The sequence below is a fragment of the Lepidochelys kempii genome, chromosome 15, assembly GCF_965140285.1.
Source record: "Lepidochelys kempii isolate rLepKem1 chromosome 15, rLepKem1.hap1, whole genome shotgun sequence".
Taxonomy (NCBI): domain Eukaryota; kingdom Metazoa; phylum Chordata; order Testudines; family Cheloniidae; genus Lepidochelys; species Lepidochelys kempii.
In genome coordinates this window covers 27,075,116-27,101,990 of record NC_136394.1, presented here as the reverse complement: position 1 = coordinate 27,101,990, position 26,875 = coordinate 27,075,116, and the positions used below count along the sequence as shown (strand labels likewise).

Here is a 26,875-nt window from a genome sequence, read left to right as displayed (position 1 = left end):
GGCATATTAATGTTTAGCATATCTGGCACGCAAATACCTTGCAACGCCATCTACAAAAGTGCCATATGAACGCCTGTTCTCACTTTCAGGTGACCTTGTAAACAAGACGTGGGCAGGATTATCTCCTGCAAATTGTAACCAAACTTGTTTGTCTGAGCAATTGGGTGAACAAGAAGTAGGACTGAGTGGACTTGTAGGCTCTAAAGTTTTACATTGTGTAACCAAAAAAACCCTACATTTGTAAATTATGCTTTCACAGTAAAGAGATTGTGCAACAGTACTTGTATTAGGTGAATTGAAAAATACTATTTCTTTATAATTTTTACAGTGCAAATATTTTTAATTAAAAATAATAGTGATCACTGTACACTTTGGATTCTGTGTTGTAATAGAAATCAATATATTGAAAATGTAAAACATCCAAAAATATTTAATAAATTTCAATTGATACTCTATTTAACAGTGTGATTAATTGTGATTATTTTTTTTTAATCACAGTTAATTTTGACTTAATCGTGTGAGTTAACAGTGATCGACAGCCCTACTTGAAACTTATTCTTGAGGATGCGCTTGTAGCTTAACCCATGGGGACATTTTTCTGTATAAAGTACTATCGCTGTCAATTAAAACAAGATTGAAATTCTGCTTTGTACAGTAGCAGTTCCTTATTGAAATCTAAGATACCAGCAAGTTTTCAGCCATATTCTCTCTCTGGACGGGCAAGAAATACAAGTAAAAGCAAAAAGGTTTGTATTTATCTTAACTATAAAGTTTTTCAGATTTAAAAACTTTTTAATAGTCACAATGCACATTTTAGGGTCCAGTATGTGGGGGAATAAATTGCTTTTTATTGTCCTAAATTAAGTTAACAATATCGAATTTTGCACTAGAAAAGTTTTGGGTTGTTTGGAATATAGGATGCTCAAAAGAGAGGCAGTCAAATTAATGTGTAAGAAAAATCTGTTTCTGAACTAACTGGTTTTGTGTTTTGCTCGCTTTTTCTAGCTAGCATTTTTAAATAAATGTCCTTGTCATCTTTGCATTGAGGTGCTGTCACATAGCTTTTGTTCTATGCAGCGTTTTTTGTTTTGTCTGTTTTCTCTGCATTTAATAGAAAATGATCTTGGAGTAGTTTGTGTAGCCATTGTGAGGAAAAGTAGAATTACGGCAGAGTGATCACTTTGGAAATTCCGGATGACCCTCTGCCTAGTTTTTCCAGCATCTGAAATACCTTATTTCAAATGTAAATAGTAGTCATGGAGGCAAGTTCAGTTTAGCTTTTCTATAATCTTCTGCATACTCAAGTGAAATATTACATTTTGAAAGAAAAGTAGATTTGCAACCATGTTGCGCTGTAGATACTTCTAGATGGTGGATAAAGTATTCTGAGAGAACAATTTGCACCAAATCTGTTTGAATCATACCTTCTGAGAAAACAAATATGCCTCCCCCTTCTCCTTCAATTCTGTCATTAAAAACAAACCCCTTTTAAGAGACCTTAAAACCTAGGTTGCCCTTAAGGTTGCCAGTTTTGGCTGGATATGTTTCTGGAGGTTTCACCACATGATGTAGTCTTTAATTTGAAGATTAATCTTTAATTCCTGGAGACTCCAGGGCAATCCTAGAGGGTTGGCAACCCTGGTTGTCCTCTTTATCCGCTCTCCCTTATCCTATTGGTAAAAGTGACCATGCACACAGGGAACTAACTAAGCAAGTGCTCAAAGAGGCACTAAATTTAAACTTGGCCCAAATATTAAATCTTTTGAAAATCAACCTTTTTAAAATCAAATATCAATAGAAACACTTCTATGATTTAAAAAAAATTCCAAGAGCTATTGTTTTTAGACAAGATAGTATTCTCTTGCAGCATTTCAGACCCAATCACTGAAGCACTAAGAACCTGAAAAGGAATCTGTGACAACAAACAAAATTAAAACTGGCTTCAAATTTCATTTTCCTAGATGAGAGAAATTCACAGTGAATTGAGCATATTAGCAAGTAAATGAGATTTCTAAAATGTTCTTATAATAATCCAGAGTGGTGGTATAGCATCTGAAAATAATGGTTTACAGCATATCTGTGAAGTAGATAGTGTCCTTTTAACTGAATCCTTCAACTACATCGCTTTTATAATTCTCTCCTTTCCATCTTTTCCCCCAGCCTTTGTGTTGTCTGCAGGGAGCGTGGAAGCTCCTTGCAAATGGGGGAGCAGAGTGGGAGGTACTGGGAGCTGGCTCCAGGCTGGGAAGGAGGATCCCAGGGTTGCTACTAGACCCATTCCAGCCCCTTCAGGTCCTGCTCCCCCACTTGATCCCAGGTGGGACCACAGCCTCTTCATCCACTCCAGGTCCTGCGCCCATCCCTTCAGCGGCTTCTCTAGTCCCAGGGAGTCCTGTTGCCACCTCCATGCCTCTTCCCCTCCCCCTGGCTTACATGAGTTCACATGGCAGCAGAACCCCCACAATATTTCCATTACAGGGTTGATAGCCCCCTACGCCCTGGTTGTCTAGATTGTAAGGTGTGGGGGGCAGAAACCTGATCTTACCTTGCTAGCTATTTGCAAAGCAACTAGCATACTATTGACATTTATATAACTTTCATTAAAACATATTTCAGTCAAAGGAAAGAGAGTTCTTTAATGGTCACTATCTTCCTAAAGGGACATAATCTAATTTCTGTCTGGAAATATTACTTCAATTCTTATCTTTTCAGTTTTTGTTTTCTGCATTTGATAGTGCTTTATGTGGCTTTCTCTGTGATTAGTTTCTCATGTTTCACCTAACAGCAACAGAAACACTTTTTTTAAATAGGAAGATGTGTTTTGTTTTTTTTTTTTTGTTTAAACTACAAAAATTGGGAGGAAGATGTATGTTTAGGTATAGTACACAAGTTACTTTACATATTTCTTAAAACTGAATATATTTCAAGTTAATGTAAATCTCTGCATGTAATAGAATAATGAAGAATAAGTATGCACTTCACTTCAGAAGTACACTTTTAAAGGGATAAACTTACAATATAAATTTATTTTATTGCTTTCCTTAAACAGGCCAAAACCTCATTGTTTCAATTGTGGTTCTGAAGAGCATCAGATGAAAGATTGTCCAAAGGTAAACTTTTCTTCAATATCTAAGATTATCTCTGAATTACACAAAACATATTTCGGTGCAACAGGACATTTGTAGAATGGGAAGAATCATATTGGTCATGATCTTTAATTAAAGATGAATAACTGTATTGTATATCTCCGTAACACTTGTAACTTCAGAGATTTAAATCAGTATTTTAAATGAGCCTATCGTAGCATAATACACCTCTACCCTGATACAATGTGGTCCTCGGGAGACAAAAAATCTCACCGTGTTGTACGTGAAACTGCATTATATCAAACTTTCTTTTGGCCCCTCTGTTCCTTGTTCCCTGGCTGCCCTCTCCAGAGACCTCTCGCCCCCTGCCCCCTAACAGGCACTCACTGGCAGTGGCGGGAAGCAGAGCAATGCGGCCCCAGCCCACTCCACTCCGCCACCTCCCAGCTGCGGTGCTCTGCTTCCCACTGCCGGTGAGCGTGGGGAGGTTGGGGAAAGGACACCCCCTGTACTCACTGGTGGTGGGAAGCAGAGTGCCGCAGCTGGGAGCTGGCGGAGTGGAGCGGGCTGGGGCTGGGCTGCTTCACTTCCTACCACCGGTGAGTGTGGGGAGGTTGGGGAAAGGATGCCCTCTGCACTCACCGGCAGCGGGAAGCGGAGCGATGCAGCCCCAGCCCGCTCTGCTTTCCTTTCCCCAGCCCCAGACATGTTGGTTGGGGAAAGGTCCCGCGCTCACCTCTGGTGGGAAGCGGAGCACTGCAGCTGGGAGCTGGCGGAGTGGAGTGGGCTGGGGCCGGGCTGCTCCACTTCCGTTGCTGCCGGTGAGTGCAGGGGGGATCCCTTCCCCCAAATCCCCTCCCCTGAGTAACACAGCTGGGGCCAGGGCGAGGGAAGCTGAGCGGGCTGCTCCTGGCCCCCCACGAATCCCCCGGGCCACTCTGGGACTGCGGGCCCCACCCCCCGCTCCTGCCTCCCAGACCTGGGGCAGGGGGAGCCCCTGACCCCTCCTGAGACCTTCTGCCTCTTATCCAACCCCTCGGCCCCAGCCCGGCACCCTTAACACGCTGCTCAGAGCAGCGTGTCGGAGGTTTACCGCATTGTATGCAAACCTGCGTTATATCAGGTCGCATTATATCTGGGTAGAGGTGTAGTTTGATCCTTCCTTTTTAAAGAAAAGTCTCTTTACATGTTTCTAGCTTTCCTACTGAAGCTGGCAGATTTCTAAGTTACACTGGAAGTTATAATAAAAATGAAACCATTCAGTGAAACAATGAGCTGGCCTTGGTTTTTTGATGTAAGATGTGTTCCATGCCCTTGACGGGTAACTTTCAAGCAGCTTTTAATAACTTGGTTTGGGTTGAGTGAATTGTGTGCTTAAATTGCAAGTTGCATTATGGTGAGTCTCCCAACTCTATTGTCTTTAAGCCACGGAACGCTACCCGTATAAGTGAGAAAAGAAGAGAGTTCATGGAAGCCTGTGGTGAAGCAAGTAACCAGAACTTTCAGCAACGTTATCATGCAGATGAAGTAGAAGAGAGGTTTGGGAAGTTTAAACCAGGAATAATAAGGTATTTTCCCCCCATGTGTCTCCCCCCCACACACACACGCACACATTGATTGGATCACTGTACTTCTCACATACGCATCAAATAACTTTTCTGCTATTTGTAATGTACAAAAGTTGTCACTTACTGTATAATAATTCTCTTGGTAACTATATCTTCAGTTGTGTTAAGACCCCTTTTGTAAATGTCTTCATGTGTTGATAAATTCCTCAAGTTTTTCTTTTCATGCTGAAACTTTCCCCATTAATCCTACCCTGTCCAAAGTTTTCCCTGATTTGACATGTACTGAGTCCTCAGGTTAGTCTTTTAATGAGGGAGACTACAAATATTTCTGTGGTTCCTGTGACCCTTTTTTAGGGCCATTAACAGTTCATGCTGGATTCAGGAAATTTTAAGCTTTTCATTTAAAATGTTTTTTCTATATAAAATATGGCTATCCTGTTTAACAAGAAGACAGCACTTCAGTTTAATCTAGCTTTACAGGAAGGATGTCTTTTCCTATACAGATTACCTTAAAGGTTATAAGTTTCATCTCACAAATCCAGAATGAATTGTGGCTCTCATAGTAGAGGCAACTTTCTAAGATCTAGATTTAGACATACATCCATTTATTTGCATTGTATAGGCAAGTTAATGTCAGAATGAGAACTGTTAGAATGTGAATTTTAGCTTTCTAATTTCCTGATTTCTCATTTAACTTTGTAATTTTTAACATTAATGTAGTTCTGCATCTAATAGAATGATTCAAATAGATATGCCAAGGGATTAACAAGGTATACAAATGAAACAACTTCAATTTTTTTTCCTCTAGAAGGTGACTGTCTTGCTTTTATAACTAGAGACTTCTGTAACTGAGTAACTTAATCTTAAATCAACTAAAAGTCTTAAAATATATAACAATGGTTATAGGAAGATTATTTTTGAGTTTTGGTATTCCTATGTTCTATCTAGTGAAGAACTTCAAGATGCGCTTGGTGTCACAGATAAGAGTCTTCCTCCATTTATATATCGCATGCGCCAGTTGGGTTACCCACCAGGTTGGCTCAAAGAGGCTGAACTGGAGGATTCAGGACTTGCACTTTATGATGGAAAAGGTAAGTAGTATGCAGCTAGGAAAGCCTAGCTGACTGTAGAGGTAACGCATTCCCTTCCTACTTTAAAGGAAGAATGAAACTACTGAACTCTTGAGTATACAAGTTTGCCAGTTGCTTGACATTGACTGTGGGTTATAATTAAGGCTAAGATTTTTGTCATGGTTATTTTTAGTAAGTCACAGACAGGTCACAGGCAGTAAACAAAAATTCACGGAAGAGAGACCTGTCTGACATTTGCTGCTGCGGCTCGACAGTTTCCCCTGCCACCGTGGTGGCTGGGAGCTGCAGGGTTCTCGCACCCTCCTCCGCCTCCGCAAGGCTGTCTGTGCTGGAACCCTGAAGAGGCTGTCACCTGTCACTGAAACCCTGCAGGGAGACCTTGAAAAGCCTTGCCTGTTGCTGGACTCCTGCTGGGGCCCCACTGGCTGCTAGCTCCAGTCCCGCAGACCTAGGGGCTGACGCATAAAATGTCACGGCTTCCATGACCTCCATGACATAAACGTAGCCTTAGTTATAATTGCCACTAGTTGAGAGAGATGGTATGAAAACAATCAAGGTTGCAGTAGAGTTACTTTTAGTTTACTCTTTTTCCTGTTTTCACATTCTCCTGTGTGGGAGATGTCCCTGTCTGGTCATCCTGGCATTCTACTGAAGATAGACTGCAAAATAATTCATAGAATCATAGACTTTAAGGTCAGAAGGGACCATTATGATCATCTAGTCTGACCTCCTGCACAATGCAGGCTACAGAATCTCACCCACCCACTCCTGCAATAAATCTCTCACCTATGCCTGAGCTATTGAAGTCCTCAAATCATGGTTTAAAGACTTCAAGGGGCAGAGAATCCTCCAGCAAGTGCCCCATGCTGCAGAGGAATGCGAAAAACCCCTGGGGCCTCTTCCAATCTGCCCTGGAGGAAAATTCCTTCCCAACCCAAATATGGCAATCAGCTGAACCCTGAGCATGTGGGCAAGATTCACCAGCCAGATACCCAGGAAAGAATTCTCTGTAGTAACTCAGATCCCACCCCATCTAATATTCCATCATAGGCCATTGGGCATATTTACCGTGAATAGTTAAAGATCAATTAATTGCCAAAATCATGTTATCCCATCATACCTTCTCCTCCATAAACCTACCGAGTTTAATCTTGAAGCCAGATAGGTCTTTTGCCCCCACTGCTTCCCTTGGAAGGCTGTTCCAGAACTTCTCTCCTCTGAAGGTTAGAAACCTTCATCTAATTTCAAGTCTAAACTTCCTGATGGCCAGTTTATATCCATATGTATATGTTCTTGTGTCCACGTTGGTACTGAGCTTAAATAATTCCTCTCCCTCTCTGGTATTTATCCCTATGATATATTTATAGAGAGCAATCAATCCTATCTCCCCTCAGCCTCCTTTTGGTTAGGCTAAACAAGCCAAGCTCCTTGTGTTCATACAATTGTCCGCAGAGGCACATGACTTCACCACCACCACCACCACCACCCTGCCCTGATTTAAAAAGGAGTGGTTTGGTTACAAGGCAATATTTCTGAATGGTCCTGGGCTCTGACACTGACTTTGATCTTGGCGTGCTAAAGCTTGGATTTATAACCATTTCTGGGAGTGCCAGAGCTTCAATTTTAGGGCATGCTGCAAAGCTAATGGATTTTTCTTTGGCTTTTGGGGAATGCATGGATAGAAATAGGGATAATAGCAATAGCCCTCACATAACACATTCTTTTTCTCTGGTAGCTGTTTTCTTCCTGCATCAGATGTGCTCCTTACAAGAAAGGTTGAGACTGCTGTGAGCCAGTTTTTCTCTTAGTTTCTCCAGTCATATTTAAAAATACCAATACTGCTTGACACCTAGCTTTGCTATGACAGTGAAGCAGCTCTGCTCTTGCTGAAATGACTTAATCACATGGTTGGAAGGATTTTGTCCCTTTGATCTCACTATCTTTTAAACCTCTGATACTAGACCATGGAGTTTGTGGAAAAGCTATTTAAGTTTCATATATGACCTGCTGTCAGACCTGCTCTTGCTTGATCACACTTTTTCAAAGTTCCGTAATTATTTCTGTATTAGTGTTTTGTACTCCCTCATTCAGACTAGTCTAGAGCATATATCAAAGCCCAAGTTCTCTTCTCTGTTTTTTTAAACAAAAAAATAAAAAACCCAAAGACTTAATTTATTACTGAGTAGTTTGCCAGTTTCGTTACATTTTAATGCTGATTATTCTCAATCCCCACAGTTAAGTAGCAACGATACAAGACAATCTCCTGATTTCCTATCATGTGTATTACCTGACTGAGGTATTTAAGATGATGGAAAAAATAATTAATCTTCTTTTCTCTTCAGAGTGACATTATTCTTTATCAGTTGCTCTTCCAGTTCATTCTCTCAAGAAAATTCAATTGATCCAGACTGCGTCAATAAAGCCTATGACTAGCACAAATTGTTAGCACACATTTCTCCTATCCACTCTCCTTACACAGGCTTTGCACACACTTCAACGTTTATTGTAAAACTTTAATTAACCTTATAAGTCTTGCTTACTTAGATTAAGTTGTATCTCCTTTCACACTCATGTCCTTAGTTAATGGTTCATTAACCACATCCACATAGAAATTGTTGCCAGAGTCTTAGATATTTGTTTCTCAGGGCTGTGTTGCTCTGTGCCTAGCTTGGTTAAATTGTCCAATTCTGAATGTGTTAAAAGAAGATGGAGGACATTCCTAGTTCATCAAGTGTTTTAGTTGGTTTTAAAACTTCAGACAGTGGTGCTTCTTGATGAAACCTCATGAGAAAATGTTCATTTTATTATTTTAGTTCAGTGTCTGGCAGCAGGAAAACTATAATTTATGTATGGCCATTGTAAAAATATTAATATTTCCCTTGCACTCTTTCCTTGTTCAACTTTCTTGTTGTGGAGAAACTTTTTTCCACATAACCACCCCACTATAGTCTTGGGTTTCCTTAAGTATCACACTATTAAGGAGAGACCCCAAAGAGACCAGTATTGGAACATTACTCGAGTCAGTGGAACAAGAATAAGCAAAGCTGGTTCTTTACCCTCTTGTGTAGTGTGCCACTCTTCTTTCCTTATCTGCCCTAGCTATGCCAATTCCTTGACGTAATGAAGACTGACTCCCACAGCCAAAAAAAAGAGAGCAATGATTTCCAGACCTGTCTTAAGTCCCTGAGTGGAAAGAACACAAGCTAGTGACACAGAACATAGGATCAAACAGATGTAATGTTCTAGAGCCAAATTCTGCAAGGATACCAATAGTAGTGTCAGAATATTGCTCTGGCTTTAGTTGGGACTTCAGTGGAAGCTGTGCACGCATCTAATGAGAGAATTTGCCACTGTATTCCTGCTACATTGGTTGCAAACCTTTTCTCTAAACTGTATTTCAACTTTGCAACGTGTTTGTGTTTTTCTGCTGCAACTCTTTCTCTAACGTTTTTCCTCAGTAGCAATATTAACATTTATGATACTTTGTTATAGATGCTACTGGTTGTGAAACAGAAGATGAAAGATCCTATCAACAAAACAAGTGTGTCACTTACGATGTTTCTAAGTTAATAAACTATCCGGGCTTTAATATGTCTACTCCAAGTGGGATCTCTGATGTAAGTATATATGCTACACACAATTGGTGTGGTATTCTAAAACAAAACATTATTACCTACTTGTGGATTATTCAAACTTTGATAGTCAACTTCAAATAAGTTTGTTTTGAATTAGCCATTATTTGTGTGTGTGTGTGGGGGGGGGGATTAAGTATTTAAAAGTTAATAACAGTTAATAACTGAAGAAACCTATGCAATAAACAGTCTATCTGGACTTTTGCTGATGCTAGTAAACCTCCAGGAGGCTATTAATGTATAATGCTGCTTATTTCCACTATGAGACAGGAGCATATAATACTGTACCTGATGCTGATATTCAGATTGTCACTTAAATGCCAGTATTTTTAAAACAAAGCTGAATGCACGTTATTCATATGGATCTAAATTTTCTAAATATAAAAAATGTTCTTGAAATGAGTGTTACTATAGCAATGCTGTACCATATAATCTTTATCTTTGCTAAACAAAAACTACATCATAATGTGTCTCAGGAATTGATGCATAAGTTGAGTAATGCATCTTTTAGCACTTGGACAAAATGGGGCAGGTTAAGAAACCAGTTAAATAGGCACCTGTTGAGCCTTGATGTTGGACGGTGCCGTAAAGAATTTATTCCTTACACTGTTTTCTATCTGGTGGTTAAGAGTGGCCTCCTAATGTAGCTTTGCCTCAGTCTTCTTTGTTTTGAATGTATTGTCATAGGTTTTAGCTTAACTATTACTAATAATTAGGAAGACTTTATTCAAGTTGTAGCTCTTTATGTTCACTTTTCCTCCTGAACTAAATTTTAATAGCTACACTACAAACTTTGAATAAGAGGTTTGCAACAAAATTGGCTAATATTTCATTAAAGTGGTGCTGTGTTTTCTCACCCAATATAGCTCTATGCAGCAGACCATTTATATTTGCAAGTTGGAATGGAGCTCATCTTTTTTGCTAAAAATTCATATTTAGGGATCTTCCTCCTTCCCAGTTAGACAAATTTCTGATCGGAACATTTACTAATCTCAGTCCATATCATGTGTGTTATAGTTGCATGTGCATTATTAGCCACAGCTTACTGAATGTCGAGCTTTATTGCTGGTTTTTGTTTTTTTCCTGTAGGAATGGAGGATATTTGGTTCCATACCCATGCAGCCATCTCAACAGAAGGACGTTTTTGCTAGCTACCTTTCTAATTTTCAGGCGGTGAATATATTTGTGTTATGTTTGCATACAAAAAATTGGAAAAATCTTGTATTGATGTTACCAGTTGTCACTGGTCTCTTGCCTCCAACTTTGGCCAAAGATGGCTAATAGAGGGTATTGGGTTTTGGTGTGAAGTCCTGAGGTTTTCATCAGTACAATAGCCAAAAACAGTTCACGAGACTAGAAGGTAGCCCCTGAATAAACCATTACTCTTGTCCATATCCTTTTTAATCTTTTGGGCCGCCTGTTTGATGTCAAAAACTACTATCTTATAATAAACAACTTAGACTCTTTAGCTGATCATCTCCTAAACCCAGTGCTGAAAGACTCTCTAGTTCATAGTTTGTAGGAACAGTTAACTTTCCATTTGGATATATGCCTAAGTTTTAAATTTTGTGCGGACTATATCTGAATTCCATACTTGTCTAAAGGTCCACTTTATAGTTGATTATCATAGGCATGCTTTCAGATGTTTCATGGTTTAACAGCTTAATACTATGTTTACAGGACATATGTGGCAACTTTGTTACATAACTTTCTCCGAGACCTTACTGTAAATGTTTAACTCCAACCTAGTGTTTCTTGCTTGACGCGAGGAACAGTAGGTTTAATTTCAGTCTCCTGTTTCTTAAGCTGGAAGTACATTACAATTGACCAGACTTTTTTATGGGGGTTGAGAGTAAAGCATTAAGTTGTTCTATAGGTAATTAAAGAACAATTTCTATGAGATTGCTACAAAGGAAATGTCCTGTTCATGTGACATGGTGGCTTCATGAGATCTAGTTGGGTAAGCATGGAGAAAAGGAGTGTTCTTGAGGCTCTAATAGGGATGCAGACAAAATTCCTTTCTCATTCACCACTGAAAAACTAAACAAGATTGCTGGGGTTTTTTATTCAACTACATTAAATGTCTCAAGTTTCTCTGACAGCTCAATATTTTGCTTACAAAATGGACCCTATCAAATTGAGATCATTGAGGATTATAATTAGTATTTTTGTAGCAGAAAATCTTGCCGCCTTATATCTCATAAGAGTACCTGTATATAATACTAATTTGTATTCTGTTTTCCTCAGCCAAGTCCAAAATCTAGCAATAAAAGGTCTGCATATCCATCAAGTTCTCACAATTCAAAGAAGGTAAAAGGAGACAATTCAGCAGTATCAGTAGCTGACATGGACATGGATTCCGGTATAGTTTTCTTTTTTGCAATTATGATTTTATACTTTCAGAATAACTCTCTCCTTACTCTGTAGTGAAATGTGGACTTCAATGCTAACATGGTTATCAATATTTCAATTCATACTGAATTACTGATACATTATCTAAATGTATTGTATGATATTTTAACTGTACTGCTAAAATAGAGAACTAACCATATTTGTCAAATGCTTGTATTTTGGATTACAGTTGTGTCTTCTGTAATTTACCAGTATTCTTTGTCAGAGTATTTTACTCTGTGTTGTAAGAGAGTGAGGGCTATAGCTCAGCCCAAGAGAAGTGGAATCTTTAGGTTGCCACTCCCAATCTAGACTGGTTCAGTAGTGACAATTATTATTTGGGTCACTGAATAACCCACAGAAACATGAGTTGGTCCCATCCAAATTTTGGTGGACAGGTATTCTTGCTACAGCTGATGCCGTCGTTGGTATTTTCAGAAGAGACCAACTGTCAAGTGGGCATAGAATTTGAATTGCTTTTCACCCTTAAGTGAGAGAAGGCATAAGAATGGTCCAGTGATTAGGGCATTTAGCTTTGGGTTTGGGAGATCTGGGGTCAAGTTTTTCCTCTGCCATAGATTTCCAGTGTAATCTTGGGCAAGTCACTTATCTTCTCTGAACCTCAGTTACTCATCTCTAAAATTAGGATTATAATATTTCTACCTCAGAGGGATGTTGTGATAATGTATACATTAGTGAGAGGTTGTTAGACTACAGTAATAGGGGTCATATAATTACCTAAGGTAGACAGAAGTGGCACAAATTGGGAATGAGGGCCAAGGAACCTTGTATTGCAGATACCTTCTCTGTGGATAAACTGTTTAGTTTTAGGGCTGTCACTCTTGCACTTTTCTAAATCCACTTTTTAGAATTAGGGGGTGGGAAATTACACATTTTGAAATCATGAATTTTACCTGATTATAAGTTAGTTTGAACTAAGAAAATTCCTGTAATAGAAACAGGATTAAAAATATACTCTCCAAGCTAACATGTGTTAGTGTTGAATATTAGTATACCATATAAGAAAGCTGGGAGGCAAAATCTAAATCAGTGAAACAATTTTTCCTAGTTCTCCCTAGATTTTTATGGTAGACTTAATCAACTGGGTTTGCCACCCACAGAATTCTCTAATTTACTGGTTACAGGTATCATTTTATATTTACTAAAGTAATAAATTTGAAGGGCTAATGTGTAAAAACAAGAATACTGTTTATATAGCACCAGACAGCGCGTTTGACCCTGAATAAGCCCCAAAGAGTTCCCTGCTCTGACGACTTAATAGTTTAAATGAAGCAAAGATAAAATGTCGTAGAAAATTCAGAAGGAGATAATTTCAATTTTTTTTATTCTAAACTGTTCCATTCTTACAACTTGTGGATTGCAACAGAAGTGAGATTTTTAGGAGGAATTAGAATGAGGAAAGCTTAATGGCTGTTTAAAGGACCAGAAAGGTTTCTTCTTTAAATGTTCTAAGAAGTCAAATTTGAGAATAATCTTCTATAGCAGTTCTCCCAGCTGCCCTTCTGGATTCCCTCAAACTGAGGAGGGAATTTCCACACATCTTGGATCTAAAATCTTTAAGGTTTGGCTTCAAACTTTGTTCAGTATTATCCATATTTAAGAGCATTTAAAAGTGCAGCTTTTAAACCAGCCATCAGGGTTCCCTCTGGAATCCAAAATGGCAGATTCAGAATGGCAAGTTTCAAGGATACTGGGATGTGCAAAAATGTAAGCATCAGGATAGGCTTTTCAGCTGATATGGAATAATACTGCCATAAGCTGCTGCTACGGTTCCAAAGGCTGAGAACATAAGTTTACGGTATTAACCAAAGAGTATATTTTAGATTTGAAATCTGATTAAAAGTAGGGTAAAGTAGGAATTAAAGCCTCAGTACTACTAATGGAGATTTATTTAATCTTCTAATTTTAGATTTGGAAATGCCACACAGTTCTCTGTCTTATGACAGTTTTCAGTTCCAACCTCCACTGCCACCTGGGTCTCCATCGATTGCAACTCCGCCCCCACTGCCACGAGGAACTCCTCCACGTACTCCACCCAACTTCACATCCCCTTTACCTCCAGCACCTACTGCCTCTCTTCGCAGGAATACTCCAGCATCAACTCCTTCCAATGATTCTGCTCAGCCAAGAGTGGGGGATTCAGCCATGGATGAGGATACTTTGACCCTAGAAGAACTTGAGGAGCAGCAGCGATTGATTTGGGCTGCACTTGAGCAGGCAGACAGTACAAATAGTGACTCTGATATACCTGCTGATACACCTTTAACTGGAAACTCTGTTGCATCATCACCATCTAGGAATGAACTGGACATTATTCCAGAAGGAAGAACATCTGAGAAGCTGGTTGCAGTGGAAATTGGGATATCAGATACTAGCATGCAGATATCCAGAACTGAACATTCTAAAAGTGACCCTAATTCAGGGGATGGATTATTTGATCTAAAGGAAGATGACACTGATCATGTGGATTCTGAAGGCATGCTGGAGAACAGCACTACAGGCTCAAAATGTGAGATCAACAATAGAGGAAATGAAAGTGTTACTCATGTGGTCACGAGTGCTGAATCATCTACAAAAAATTCAAATCCTGTTCCTGACATGAGCAAGTTTGCGGCAGGGATAACACCATTTGAGTTTGAAAATATGGCAGAATCAACTGGTGTTTATCTTCGAATACGAAGTGTATTAAAGAATTCCCCAAGAAACCAGCAAAAAAACAAAAAGGCTTCAGACTAACTTGTCTTCCTTTAAGGTTTTATGGTGCCCCCAAAAGAAACTTAAAGTATCTACCAAATTGGATAATCTCTCATGTGCCCTTTTGTGAAGAACATCTGAGTAGTTAAGAGTGGACTAATATAGTTCTTCTGCATTCTTCCCTAGTGTTTTTTTTGTTTTTTGTTTTTTTTAAGTTCGTGCAGGGCTTCCATTTGACCAGGACCAGTGTTGACCATTCAATACATGAGAACTTGACTAAATCAAAACCTTCCACTAAGGGGTGAAAGGACTATTGATTTATTTGTTCAGCATATTTTACACTCTGTGATACATGAACCTCTTAAAACAGTGAGTCTTTGGTTGCTGTTTAATATTTTGGTTAAGATTTATATTATCGTTAATGGTGAGTTTCAGGTGGAATGGTGGTTTTTATCTGTGCTTTGTACAGTAGTCTGCTCTTTCTACATTTTGCTAATTATCCTGTAGATAAGTTTAATATATTATTACAGTTTTTAAAAATTCCAATATTTTAAAATGCTCCACATGAAGTCCTGGCAATCAGATGGAAATAATCAGGGATTACCAGCATTATCCTCACCATTTCGGATATTTTTTATAAATTAATTGTGGGTCAGTTTTTAAGCACCACTTCTACCTTTTGTAACATCATTCTTTATGTAAACTTGCTGTACATACCTGTTCATTCTTGTGTACAGAGGTTTAATAAATGAGTTTTCATATAAATATTTTCAAAAATGGTTGATTCTCAAGCATCAAAGCTCCAGTAAGAAACTTGTTACTACAGCTACATGAAAACGGAGGTTGTTTGGCTGTTGTCTGATTTAATTTGTCAGATATGTGAATTCTTATACATACTTAAAAAAATTAGTTGAAATATGAGAATGAATGTAGTTTAGAAACCTCTGAACTTGTGCTTTGCCATAAAATACATTTAACTATTAGTTATTTTAAGTAATTACTTAAAATCATAGCGTTAAAAGGGACTGCAAAGGTAATCTAGTCTAACCCCTTGCCAAGATACAGGGTTTGTTGGGTCTAAACCATCCAATCCAGATGGCTATCCAGACTCCTTTTGAAAACCTCCAGTGAAGAAGCTTCCACAATCTCCCGAGGCAGTCTGTTCCAGTGTCCTGCTGTTCTTACAGTTTGGAAGTTTTTCTTGAGAAATCTGCTTTGCTGTAGTTTTGAACCCACTGCCTCTTGTCCTGTCTTCTGAGGCTAAAACTACTTCAAAATTGACAATTTTATACCTAAACTATTTAAGAATGTCTTCTGGATTATAAGTAATTCTAAATTCTCTTTAATCTACTGTTTTTATCAAAGATTTTTTTTTAAAAAAATCTTTTTATGAAGGACCTATGGATGGATTGCCTGGGCTTTACTGCAGCACTACTGGTAGAAGGAGCCCTTCTATAGCTAGCCAAAGCTTTTGTTAACCATGTTCGTCAGTGCTGGCAGTGGGTTTGTTCTTCTTCGTAAATGCTGGGAGGAAAAATCAGTTGCCAAGTAAGAAAGATGAATAGAGGAAGCAACTTATTTTCAAGACTCTTCGAAGCCATTTCAAAAGGAGGAAGAAGAATGTAACTGATACTAATATTAATGATTTGTTTTAACAAATAGTGAAAGATGCTAACCGGAGCTTTGAAGCCCACAGTCCTCCTCCCACAGAACAGGTACAGAATAAGCAGTGTCAGTGCAAGATTTCCAGACCACCCTTTAAAGTGTGAAATAGTTTTTCAGTTGGAAACACTTCAAAATATTTTTACAGTCAAAGATTTTTAAAATCAGAAAAAATTGGGCTGAGTTAGTATGTTTCTGTGTGTAAATAAAATGCCCTTCTGGAAGATTTTTCTTTACTAGGGGAGGATACAATAGCAAGAAGAGTGATAGTTTGTTTGAACTTGTCAGGGCTATGATTGGACTGTTTAACTGTGGAAAGCAATAATAATAAGTTAGCATTTGCGGGACATTAAAATGTTCCAAACTGAGTCGTTTGTTTGTTTTCTCAACTTTTGCCTTGGGGGGGAAGTTAGAATTATAGAACAAAAGAGATTTTACGCTCATTTCCTTTCCCAAATAGGTAGAGATATATGTACTGTAGTTGTGAAACTGCGGGTTACAGAGATTTGTTTTCATAGGTTTTCTTTTGCAGTAGTTCCTTACTGAGGGCTGGATTCTCCCTGACTCACATGCAAATAATGCAGCACAGGGTATGAGGTAATCAAGACCTGAAATGTACACACCTTGGGTGTGTTGAGGCACTTATGCCTTGAACATTCACTTGCAGTTTTTGAATCTCTCCCCGCACCTGGAAGGCATTTTATAGCACTTGTGAAATTATTTTACTTTTAACATGACGTGTGGCCTGTATTTTATTTACTGAAACATGAAGTTTAAAATTGTTTGAACTATACTTAAACAGCCCTTTAACACTATTTAGCCTTTTAACAATATATATACAGTATGTTTACAATAAACTCATTGTGCAATTTTTTAACAGCTCAGAATAGAAAATTATTCCATAAAAGATAAATTGGATTGGGAAGAAAAGTGGAATGCAACTGTTAATTCTGCCTCTTGTTTTTAAGGGTGTTGGGAAAACTATTTTGAGCCTAAAGTTAAAACACATAACTACTTAAGATATAAGCAAAGGCGGCTTGTGGAGCTTAACACTTTTCTATCGGTTGTAAAGAAGCGTGTTTGCTATTTGCTATTTGGAAGATGATAGACTGAAGTTGCTCTTCTGAAGAAATTCAGAGTTTTTTGTTTTTGTTTTTCAAAAGCTTTTCTTAGACTCATTTAAAACCTCTAGTTATTCAGGTTGAGTTTACTACTGTACATTCACTGTAACTAGCAGATTTTTTTCCCATCTTCCCTGATAGTTGATGATTATGGCAAGTGATGTCAAAATTAAATACACACTTAGATTAAAACCCACACCATCTAATTAACTCAGTTTTTAATATTGCTCACTTTATAAATGTTCAAAATCTTCCACATAGCCACAGACATAGAAATGTACATATTGTTTGCAGCACCTTTACCGCTTTTCCCACAGGGAGTTAAGTCTGGAAATTGAACTCAGGTGTGTTATAGGGCAAAGAAGACCCAAACCATAAACGTGAGAAAATTACTGCTCTCTCAGATCAGTCAGATTTGCAGTATATAGTGGATATCATTAACTCTACTAAGACTTAGAATTCCAAGCATAAAGTAGTAATGATTATACTAATAAATCCATATGGAGAACTTTTTTTCACTCCATTTTCTTATTCTAGCCATATATAATTGAATACCTACAAACATGATTTTTCTTTACAATGTAGGCTGCTAGCTTCTAATCTTTATCTCCAGTGATCTTTAATAAATCAAACTGTTTAACTTTTCATTAGCCTAGAAGTCTTAATGCCGGATCTGTCAAAAAAACAAAATTAGAAATCTGTGATTTTTGTTTTTGTGGTCCAGGCCTTGCTTCAATGAATGTGCTTTAAAAATAGAGTGGGAAAAATAAAAGTAATAGTAAGTTAACAGATTTTTTTTTTAATCAAACTCAAAATGACAGGGAGACAGTGGGCATGTGTGCAAGTCTCAGAACTGCTAATAAATCTTCAACCATAGCTTAAATTTTTTTTCATTCCAATGGCCACTTCATGCCTTAAGTTGCAATAATTTTATAGGTAATATGTTCAGCATTTTACTGCTTTGAGAAGGCTCCTTTTCATTACTGTGTCAGCAAAAGCAGTGGGCTAAATTAATGTTTGGTCCACTTCCACCTGAAGTCAGCAGAGCTATACTAAGGTTGGATTTGGCCAATTAAGTTTTGACAGTAACAGATGTTCTCACTGCTGCTGGCACAGATATGACTGAGAATCTTAATTTCCAAATAACTTTTGGATTGACTTTAGTAAAACTTTATGCAAAGTTCAGTATGTCGTTAGACTAGACCCTTTTAAAGACACATGTATTGAATATTTCTAGCTTTGTCTTCCATACCTGCTCAACATTTGAGTAGTTATTTCTACTTTATCCCAGAATTCACCTTTCATTTCAGTTGCTCGGTTTTGCTGAGACAATGTATTTTCTTGCTCTTTTAAAATATTTCTATTCATATTATGGTGATGGGTGTGGTATAGGAACCTAGATTACTCATTCATTTTAATGAGCTTTAATAACACTTGGTATGAGATAGGTATGGTGTGAACAGACACTGATCAAGTTTTCCCACATCCCTCTGTCAATGGGATTCAGTTCTGACTTGCATCGCTCCTGCTATTCTAGTCTTGATGCTCTTTTCAAAAGAAATTCTATAAACATTGGGCATGATTGCCAGTAGGAAGCAGGAGAATCCATGCTCATTTGTACCCCAAATTACTACATAGGAACCCAAGTCTTAAAAACTAAATACCATGTACTACCCCTTCTCCCTCTCTTCCATCACAGAACAGTTGAAAAGTTGCATTAGAAAAGTAGTATCAGTCAAAAGGGAATAATTTAAAAATGCAAACAGAATACTTTTGAATGAGAACAAATTTGAATTGACAGGTTAACACTATACTTAAAAACGGGTAATCTCTGCTCAGTGTCATTTGTTTTTTGTTTGGTCTGGTTTTTGTATTGTATGTTTTGTTTTATTTTTTTATTGAGGAGAGGCCATTGCATTTATTACAATATCAATAGATCAATTAGAGCAGTAGCTTGGTTTCAGGAGTGATTAGTACTTGCTGTTTTAGAAGAGAAAGATATGATGACTGTAACCAATATGAGTTTGCTGTGCAGGTTATCTGGCATCAGGAAGCTTGCTTTTCTATCTTAAATGACAAATGTACTGTTCATAAACATGGTATTGGATTTGTCAGGTCTGTGAGCAGCTGTTGTCCCTGTCTCAGAACTCTAAAACTATGGACCTTAAGTATGTTTAATATCCTCTGTTAAGGGAAAAGGATACCTCAGATGCCTGCCAATGGGATACAGAACTTTAAATCTTTTAGTCACTAGTTCAAATCCAGGTCAAGTCAGAAGCAATGACAATAGATCGTCCGCTGTTTAGTGGTCTGCATACCATATGTTTCTGTGTGTTGTGATCATCTTTTTACTAAAACTGCAGTGAAACAGTCATTACAACTAGTCCCCTTCTCAGCAGGAGCCAGATATTGTTTTGCTGGATTATCCTCTTGCCCCTAGAAGTGATCACTCTAGAACAGGGTTGATGGATGCTGGTGGGGGGAGTATAGAGAAGTTTGGACTGCTGCGGCCTGTGCCCTATTTGTTCTGCTGATGAACAGGATACTTCAGTCTCCAGGGCTGTGAATTTGGCAATGTTTGCAAGCACTGAATTCACCTCAGGAAGGAGAACATCTGCCATGTGTCCTGTAATTTGGGGATGCAAATCTTATCTCAGTTTGCTCCCATTTTTGGAACCATATACTTAGAGCATTTAGAATAGTGAAATGCAATCAATGAGACTATAGTCTTAACTATGCTTACATTAATTTTTAAATGAAATATCTGCAGTACTTTCAGTGTAACTGCTATTCTGTAGTTATTCATGTAACATTTGGTAATCTAAGTTGGTTGTAATATGTATGTATTAATAGACTATTGAGTGCTTTAAATATGAAGATGAAACACAGATGAAATGTTATCAATATATTTGCAAGACACACAGTAACTTTACTGAAAGGAAATATATATTACAACATAAACTCTGGAGAGATAAGTCCAAAAGGAACAAAAACCATTTAAATGTATTAAAATTGAGTTAGTGTGTCAGGCTAAATAGGGGTCCTATGCTACTGTTTACCACCTGAGTCATGTACCCAGATTGTGTTGTCTTTAGATAGAAAGATTTGTAATTGAAAATGAATGACTTTGCAGATTGATTCACCTCCCTGAGAGCATATTGTGTGTTACAAGGAGAGAAATTAATCAGAGGAAAAGGACTAGCAATTTAGTCCTCAAAAAGCAGTTTATTAGTAGGGTGGATTTAATAGCATTAAAATTAACATGTTGTGTAAATGACTATTGTGTGCTCACTAACCCCAAAATGCTTCAAATAATACAACATTGCAAAGTAATCTATAGTGAACCCTGTCTTATGTGTTTCCCCCTAAAGACTCAATAAAAAGGATTGCCTATCCAGTGGTTCTCAAACTTTTTGTATTGGTGACCCCTTTCACATAGCAAGCCTCTGAATGCGACCCTCCCCTTTATAAATTAAAAGTGGGGGAGGGAGTTGATTTAATTTAACAGGCTCAGGCTGTCAACCCTGTGCCTGGTGGAGCTGGGGCTGACGGCTCACAACCCCTAGGTAATAACCTTGCGATCCTCTGAAGGGTTGCAATCCCCAATTTGAGAGCCCCTAAAAACCCAAACAAAAATATTTAAAGTGGTCACTAAAGACTGACCATTGTCTTTTGTAGGTGGGACTTTAGTGCAGCTTTCACTGTAATACATTGTAGTTGGAAAAACTTTATAAAACATCCTTGTTTTTGAGCAAGTACATTTAATTATTTTTAATTACTATTATTTTTCCCCACTGCAGGACACTGCCGCAGAAGAAAATACGCTTTTCGGTCGCATCAAGAATTTTATTGAAGTTAAAATTAGTCTGAAAATGAGGTAAGCAAACAAATGGGGATCATTTAATAGCATCTGTTTTTCATCCAAAATTATGCTGTCTTAAATACTGTGCAAAACTTGGTAGATTTTGCTTGCTGTAGACCTGCAATAAGGGAGGCATGGATTTGGATTGGTTTTTACTGGTCTGCTGAGCCAGGAGAGGATTCATTTTAGGCAAGTGAAGAATGGGGAATTGTGGTGGTGGTGTTTGTGTTTTTTTATTTTTATTTTTTTCCCCCAAAGGATGACTCTCCCTATGTAACTTTTGATCTAGCTGTGCTGTGAGAGTAGCTCCTGATTCTGGATTGGCTTACCAAGGTCACTAGTTCTGAGAGCGCTCTTTGTTACTGTTTACCCAATGCAGTGAATGGCATTTTACAAAACATGTTAGAGGAAATCTGAGACTCACCTGGCCTAACTTCAGTGTGGTGTCTGCCCCAGATAGTTTTATTGCAGACAAATTATATATGCAACAACAGTTACAATACAAGAAGGACTGGAGAGATCACTGATGCCTAATATAGGAAAAGCTTATTGAAAACAATTCTGTAATCTTCCACTCACCTTTGCTGAGATTAGATTCCCCCAAGTCTGTTAGCTTATTACAGGAGCCTCTTTCACAAATAAAATGTTTATCTAAATCTGCTTTACACGCCAGCATGTTTTTACACAAGTCCCACTTCTTCCCTCCCTCCTGTTTTGTCATCTGTTCATTGGACTTTATACCACATAACTACACACACACTAACTGTGGTCCTGTTACTTGTGTTTGCAAGATTACATAACACAGTATTCAGCTGGATCAGTCAAAAGATGTCCCATGCACAAGTCGTGGAGACTACAAGGAGGCAATAAATACAAATGAGAGCCAGAACAGAAGTAAAATGGAAATAAATGCAGCTGTCTTTCTTAATTTAGTATCTGTAGTAACTCAATAAAACCATATTTAATGGATAATAAATTTGCACAAGAGCCTTCCTTCACTGAACAGAGTCCTGCTATGTACAGAAGGAGGAAACAATAGGAATCCCAGTAAGTGCACAGGTGAAACTGAAATTTATGAGGAGCTAGAAACTGAGTGCAAACTGGGAACAAGCAACTGAAGAAGTGAACAGGAGCATAAAGGCCAAATAAATTTCCTGTGCTACATATTGCAAGCATAGCTTATTTCTCTGCTTGACAGAATATTTTCTCTTGTGTGCCTCTATGCTGCTGCTGCTTGATGAAAGTCCATGGGGACTGAAATCTTCATCTTGCTAGAAAGCCATTCTCTGTGCTCGTTCCTTAGTGCAATAAAAGTCAAATTTTGCCATGTGTTCTATACACTGCAACTTCTAGAAGAGAAAATGGGCATTTGCCATAAAGTAACACTCTCTCCTTTATACACTAGAGGAATATTGCACTTTGTTTTTGCATAAGGTCACTTGTAAACTGACTTTGTATTTTATTTATAATAAACATGTGAACAGTTTTATTTTTATCATGAGATCCTATAGGATGTTTATTGTAAGAGAGCCTCAGTACAAGTAAACTCCACTTGTATGTATATTTGGTACCAACAGGGAGGAAAAATATTAAGCATGCAAAAATAGAAGGATGAACACACACCAATCATGTTTGGATTGATTGTAGAGATAACTGAAAACTTAGGAACTAAGCTTTACTATGAAATATAGCTTGGGTTAGAAGCACTGTTTGTTTATTACATCCCTAGCCATAACCAGGGACGTAAGATCTTAATATCTGTACAATATCTAGCACATTGCAGTCTGTAGGTACTACTCTAATATAAATACTAGATATAAGTAGCAACAATAGGGCTTATTTCCTACCTTTTTGTACACTAAGTCTCTCTCCCCCTAGAGGTTTATCTTTCACTACACGCTAGAAGGGCAGTGAGGAAATGCACACATTGTAGGAGGGCAGCCAGTTGCAAAATTGAGAATGATAGATATATCACACACACACACACACACACTCTCACACTACTTTTTATAATTGAAAAATGAATCTAATTAAATTGAGGACTGGATTTCTAAGGAGAGTATGCCCAAAAATGTGTTTTAAAAAATGTTTTCTACTGCTGTTTTGAAAGCTCTAATTGGTTTAGAGACTGTACAAAGATGAGAAAATGGAAGGAAGAGCAGTGTCACTTTCCCACATTCACTGAAGGAAAAGATCCTCTAGGACTGAAATAGGCTTAATTTATTGACATTTTACTATATGGTTACGATGCCAGAAGTTCTGTTCTAGCTGCATGTCACTGGGATATCCAATGATTCAATATTAAGGGTGTAGGAAAAAGTGCAGAGTGCCTCAGACCATACAGCTAAACTATAGTAGAGCTGCTATTAGAATCTAAGAGTTCCTGGTTTCCAGTCCTGTGTCTAGTCTATATGGCCACTCTTGCCAATGCTTTACAAGTCAAAACAAAGTACATAGCTAAAGACTGGATATGTCTATCTGCAATGAATGCATATGTAATTCAATCTATTTAAGGCTTGAAAGTGATGCATAGAAATGGACTCTAGTATCAATGTGGATTAATCAATCACTTTTAGAAGTTGCCAAATAGTAGCTTTTAATATGTATATTCTATATATAATATAGAATGCTGTGATATGGTTCAAATGGTGGCAGGGTGGTCCCTCCTAACTCTCCATTCTGTTCTCCAGCTGTTCCCTTTCTAGGGGTAAATACAATAAAGCTCTTGTTTCCTGTAGGATGGTTGTGCTCTTAATGGAATGAGAGTTCAACAAGAACTACATCTAAAATGATTGCACATTTTGTTATAGTTGGAGGCTTTTTAAACTATGCTTTACCCAATTCTTGTTTCATGAGCTAGGGCTTACCATTTTAGCGTGCTTTCTTTTCCTACAAGTATTAAGCTATTCTCTATAGTTTACTTATATATATTTCATCATTTCATGTTATACTACTTGCATTTTACTCATTTTGGCTAGTAAAACCTTCAAATAAGGTAACATATCTTCCAATCACTACTTCTCGCTTTATAATTCCTATGCATTAGTACAGTTCTGTTTTTTTACTTTGTAGAGCTGCAGCATATGCATTTGAATTGTGATTTAAAACATAGAACTACAGCAGTTGTATATAGAATAAGAACTGTTAAATGACTGAACTAGTCTCCCTCCAGCTGCAGGGAAAAGCTACTTACCTAAATCAACAGATTTTTTTCATTGACTTCAATGAGAGCAGAAGTAAGCTGCACCACTTACTCTTAATTTTAGATATTAAACTGATTTCTGTTCTTTACATTTTTATAGAGATAGTTTGTGTGTGTCTAAAAGGCCCCTTGAAACATATTCTTAGAACTGTTTTTCATATAGAATGTTAAAATGACTACATAATATTAGTGTACTCTACAACAGCAACTCCCATACATTTATCAGGAAAAACAAATGCATGGTACTTACACAGGCCAAGAGAAATACTTTGGTTCAGTGCTGATATAAACTTCAATGTGAAAAGCACTAGAGAGAGACATGCCATCTTTGATCTGATCTAGATGCTGTACACAGTGGGTTCCAGGTCCATTACTAGGGCTCCTAGGCACTACAATAATACAAAGACATTTACTCTGCTCTTTACAAAACAGTCTAACACAGGGTGGGAGTTTGATTCTGCAGACCTTAATCTCAGTTATGAGTAGAGCCCTGCAAATCTGCAGCTATCCACAGACACAAATTTTGTAGCCACACAATAGAAATACTTTTATAAAGAAAGATTACTCACATCAGTAAGCTTTGCAGAATCAAATCCTTATGTCATAAGCACAGGATGGATCAATGTATGTGTTTAAATTAAAAAGAATGCATTAGTTAAAGCATTATTTTTATGATAGAAAAATCGTAATATTAGACCTCAACCAAAACTCATGGGGGGAGGGTAGGGGAGATCAAAGTTGTCTGAGGATGGGCATCAGTATTTGATTCAATAACATTTAACAATTAGAATAAAAGCTAGTACTTAACATTTATGAATTAAAATTCTACCAGACATTGCTAAACACTGATCAGTTTATTTTAAACCAGTTATTTAGAGTCCCTGTTGCCCTCTTTCTCTTTGTGCTTTCACATGCTATACAAAAGACTGGGCTAATGCCAAGGAATGAGGCAAAAATTAAATACAAATCCCAATTAGGTTTCAGTCAGCAGCCAGTGCAACTGCTTTTTTGTCTCCCTTTTGTTTAGACAGTATCTCTCATAAACCAAATGATCTATGAGACTGCAAACTCAGGTCTGCTTCAGGACTAATACAGCAGAGGTCTAGGACAACGGTTGTCTGGAAATTGCACACTATACAAGAGGTGGCATCTTGGAAGTGAAACAGAGTCTTTGTGTCAGGCTTAAGAATTTATCTAAAACAGCTGGTGCTGTTTATCTAAAACAGCTGCTGGCATTAACAAGCAAATTTATTTTTAAGGTTAGAAATAGGATAATGACATGTCCTTATATGGATTACTTCATAAATGTCTTAGAAATTAAAATATTTTGTGTTTCAGGGGATGGGAATGGAAGATAAATTTGTGGGTATTAAGACAAAAGGAAAGGAAGATAAAAGCAGCAACCAGTGAAGCCTCTTGAGACCTATGCTTATTTGTATTGCCCTGTCTCATATCCTTTTCTCCCCTTCTATTCCTACTTATTTGCCCCCACTGAAGCGGTCATCAGTTTGGTTAGCCACCTTCCCATCCTATTGTCTCCCCCCCCCCTTTTTTTTTTTTTGTGGGAACAAAGCCTTTTATGAAAAGAAAATCCCGGGCGTAGCACTTCGAGTTCTCTAAACTTGCTTTTTCCTATATCTGAAAATTCTTTAGGGGAGCAACAGCCTTGCTGCTGTTGCCATGGTCGTTGGGAGCCCCAGAGCTGTCCGCTCTGCAGTGGGCTGTGACTCAGCCGGGCTGCATGTCTTGTCAATTTCAAAGCCGAAGCTGTGGGAGGAACGTGTGATACTGACAAGTCGGGTCCGTGTGCCTGGGAATGACAACAAGCTTCCACTTCACCAGTGAAGGGGGACGATCCATGGGTCTTAAGGGATGGGGCGTTCCCAGCAAGGTCTGACTCTAAAACTGTCCTTTCCGTGCTGGAAAACCTCCCTTCTACTCTCCCATGCTGTCACTCCTTCCATTGACAGGGACAGGTCTTCGCCTCCTCTAGCAGCAGGAAAGTGGGGGTGGGGGGGAAGGGAAGAGAAATCCCCCACCTGGGCAAGGGCCTTCTGCCATTTCCTGCCCCCGGAGGAGAACGCGAAGGACCCCCGAACCGCCCCCCCTCCTCCCCGCCCCGGTGTGTGAGCGAACAAAGGCGGAGAGGGAAGGAATGGGGGGCGGGGAGACAAAGGGAAGGGGGAAGGGGGAAGGAAGAACAGGGGAGGGCCCCCTCTGCGGCAGTCTCCGCCTCGAAGTGCCTGAGGCCGGGCCGGGCGCAGACGGCTGTCTACCCCGCCCCCTCCGAGCCGGAGAGGCGCCACGCCGCCGCCGCCGCCGCAGAGGGGCCGGAGCAGCAGCGAGGAGGAGACAGCCACGGTGAGCGGGCCCGCTGGGGCCGGGCCCGCGGCGGAGCCGGGGCCGGCAGGAGCTGGTGTGGCTCGGGGGAGCCGGCGCCGTGTCCGGCGCGCGGGCCTCGGCTGCCCTCCCTGCGGCGGCTTCCCGCCTCCCGGCGGCCCCTCTGGGCTCAGCGCGCGCCCCGCCTGAGGGGGCGGCGGGGACC

At 38.8% G+C, this 26,875-nt stretch overlaps 2 protein-coding genes across 21 annotated transcripts in view; both read left to right on the top strand.

Moving 5' to 3' along the window:
* Nucleotides 1–21,144, top strand: part of ZCCHC8 (zinc finger CCHC-type containing 8) — a 31,343-nt gene extending 10,199 nt beyond the window's left edge. For 2 of the 5 annotated variants that reach the window (XM_073313348.2, XM_073313346.2), the window contains 8 exons: nucleotides 656–746; nucleotides 3,050–3,110; nucleotides 4,512–4,654; nucleotides 5,603–5,745; nucleotides 9,238–9,362; nucleotides 10,467–10,550; nucleotides 11,625–11,739; nucleotides 13,699–16,163. In XM_073313348.2, the coding sequence (XP_073169449.1) occupies nucleotides 3,093–3,110; nucleotides 4,512–4,654; nucleotides 5,603–5,745; nucleotides 9,238–9,362; nucleotides 10,467–10,550; nucleotides 11,625–11,739; nucleotides 13,699–14,525 (1,455 nt within the window). In that variant the 5' untranslated portion in view covers nucleotides 656–746; nucleotides 3,050–3,092 and the 3' untranslated portion in view covers nucleotides 14,526–16,163. Of the gene's footprint in view, nucleotides 1–655; nucleotides 747–3,049; nucleotides 3,111–4,511; nucleotides 4,655–5,602; nucleotides 5,746–9,237; nucleotides 9,363–10,466; nucleotides 10,551–11,624; nucleotides 11,740–13,698; nucleotides 16,199–21,066 lie in introns of those variants that run through there. The other 3 variants (XR_012155122.2, XM_073313349.2, XM_073313345.2) reach the window with 3 other exon arrangements.
* The window catches only part of CLIP1 (CAP-Gly domain containing linker protein 1), a 120,890-nt gene continuing 115,081 nt past the window's right edge, over nucleotides 21,067–26,875 (top strand). For 15 of the 16 annotated variants that reach the window (XM_073313343.1, XM_073313331.1, XM_073313341.1 and 12 more), the window contains exon 1: nucleotides 21,067–21,143. The gene's annotated coding sequence lies outside the window, so the exon portion shown is untranslated. Of the gene's footprint in view, nucleotides 21,144–26,361; nucleotides 26,692–26,875 lie in introns of those variants that run through there. The other variant, XM_073313323.2, reaches the window with a different exon arrangement.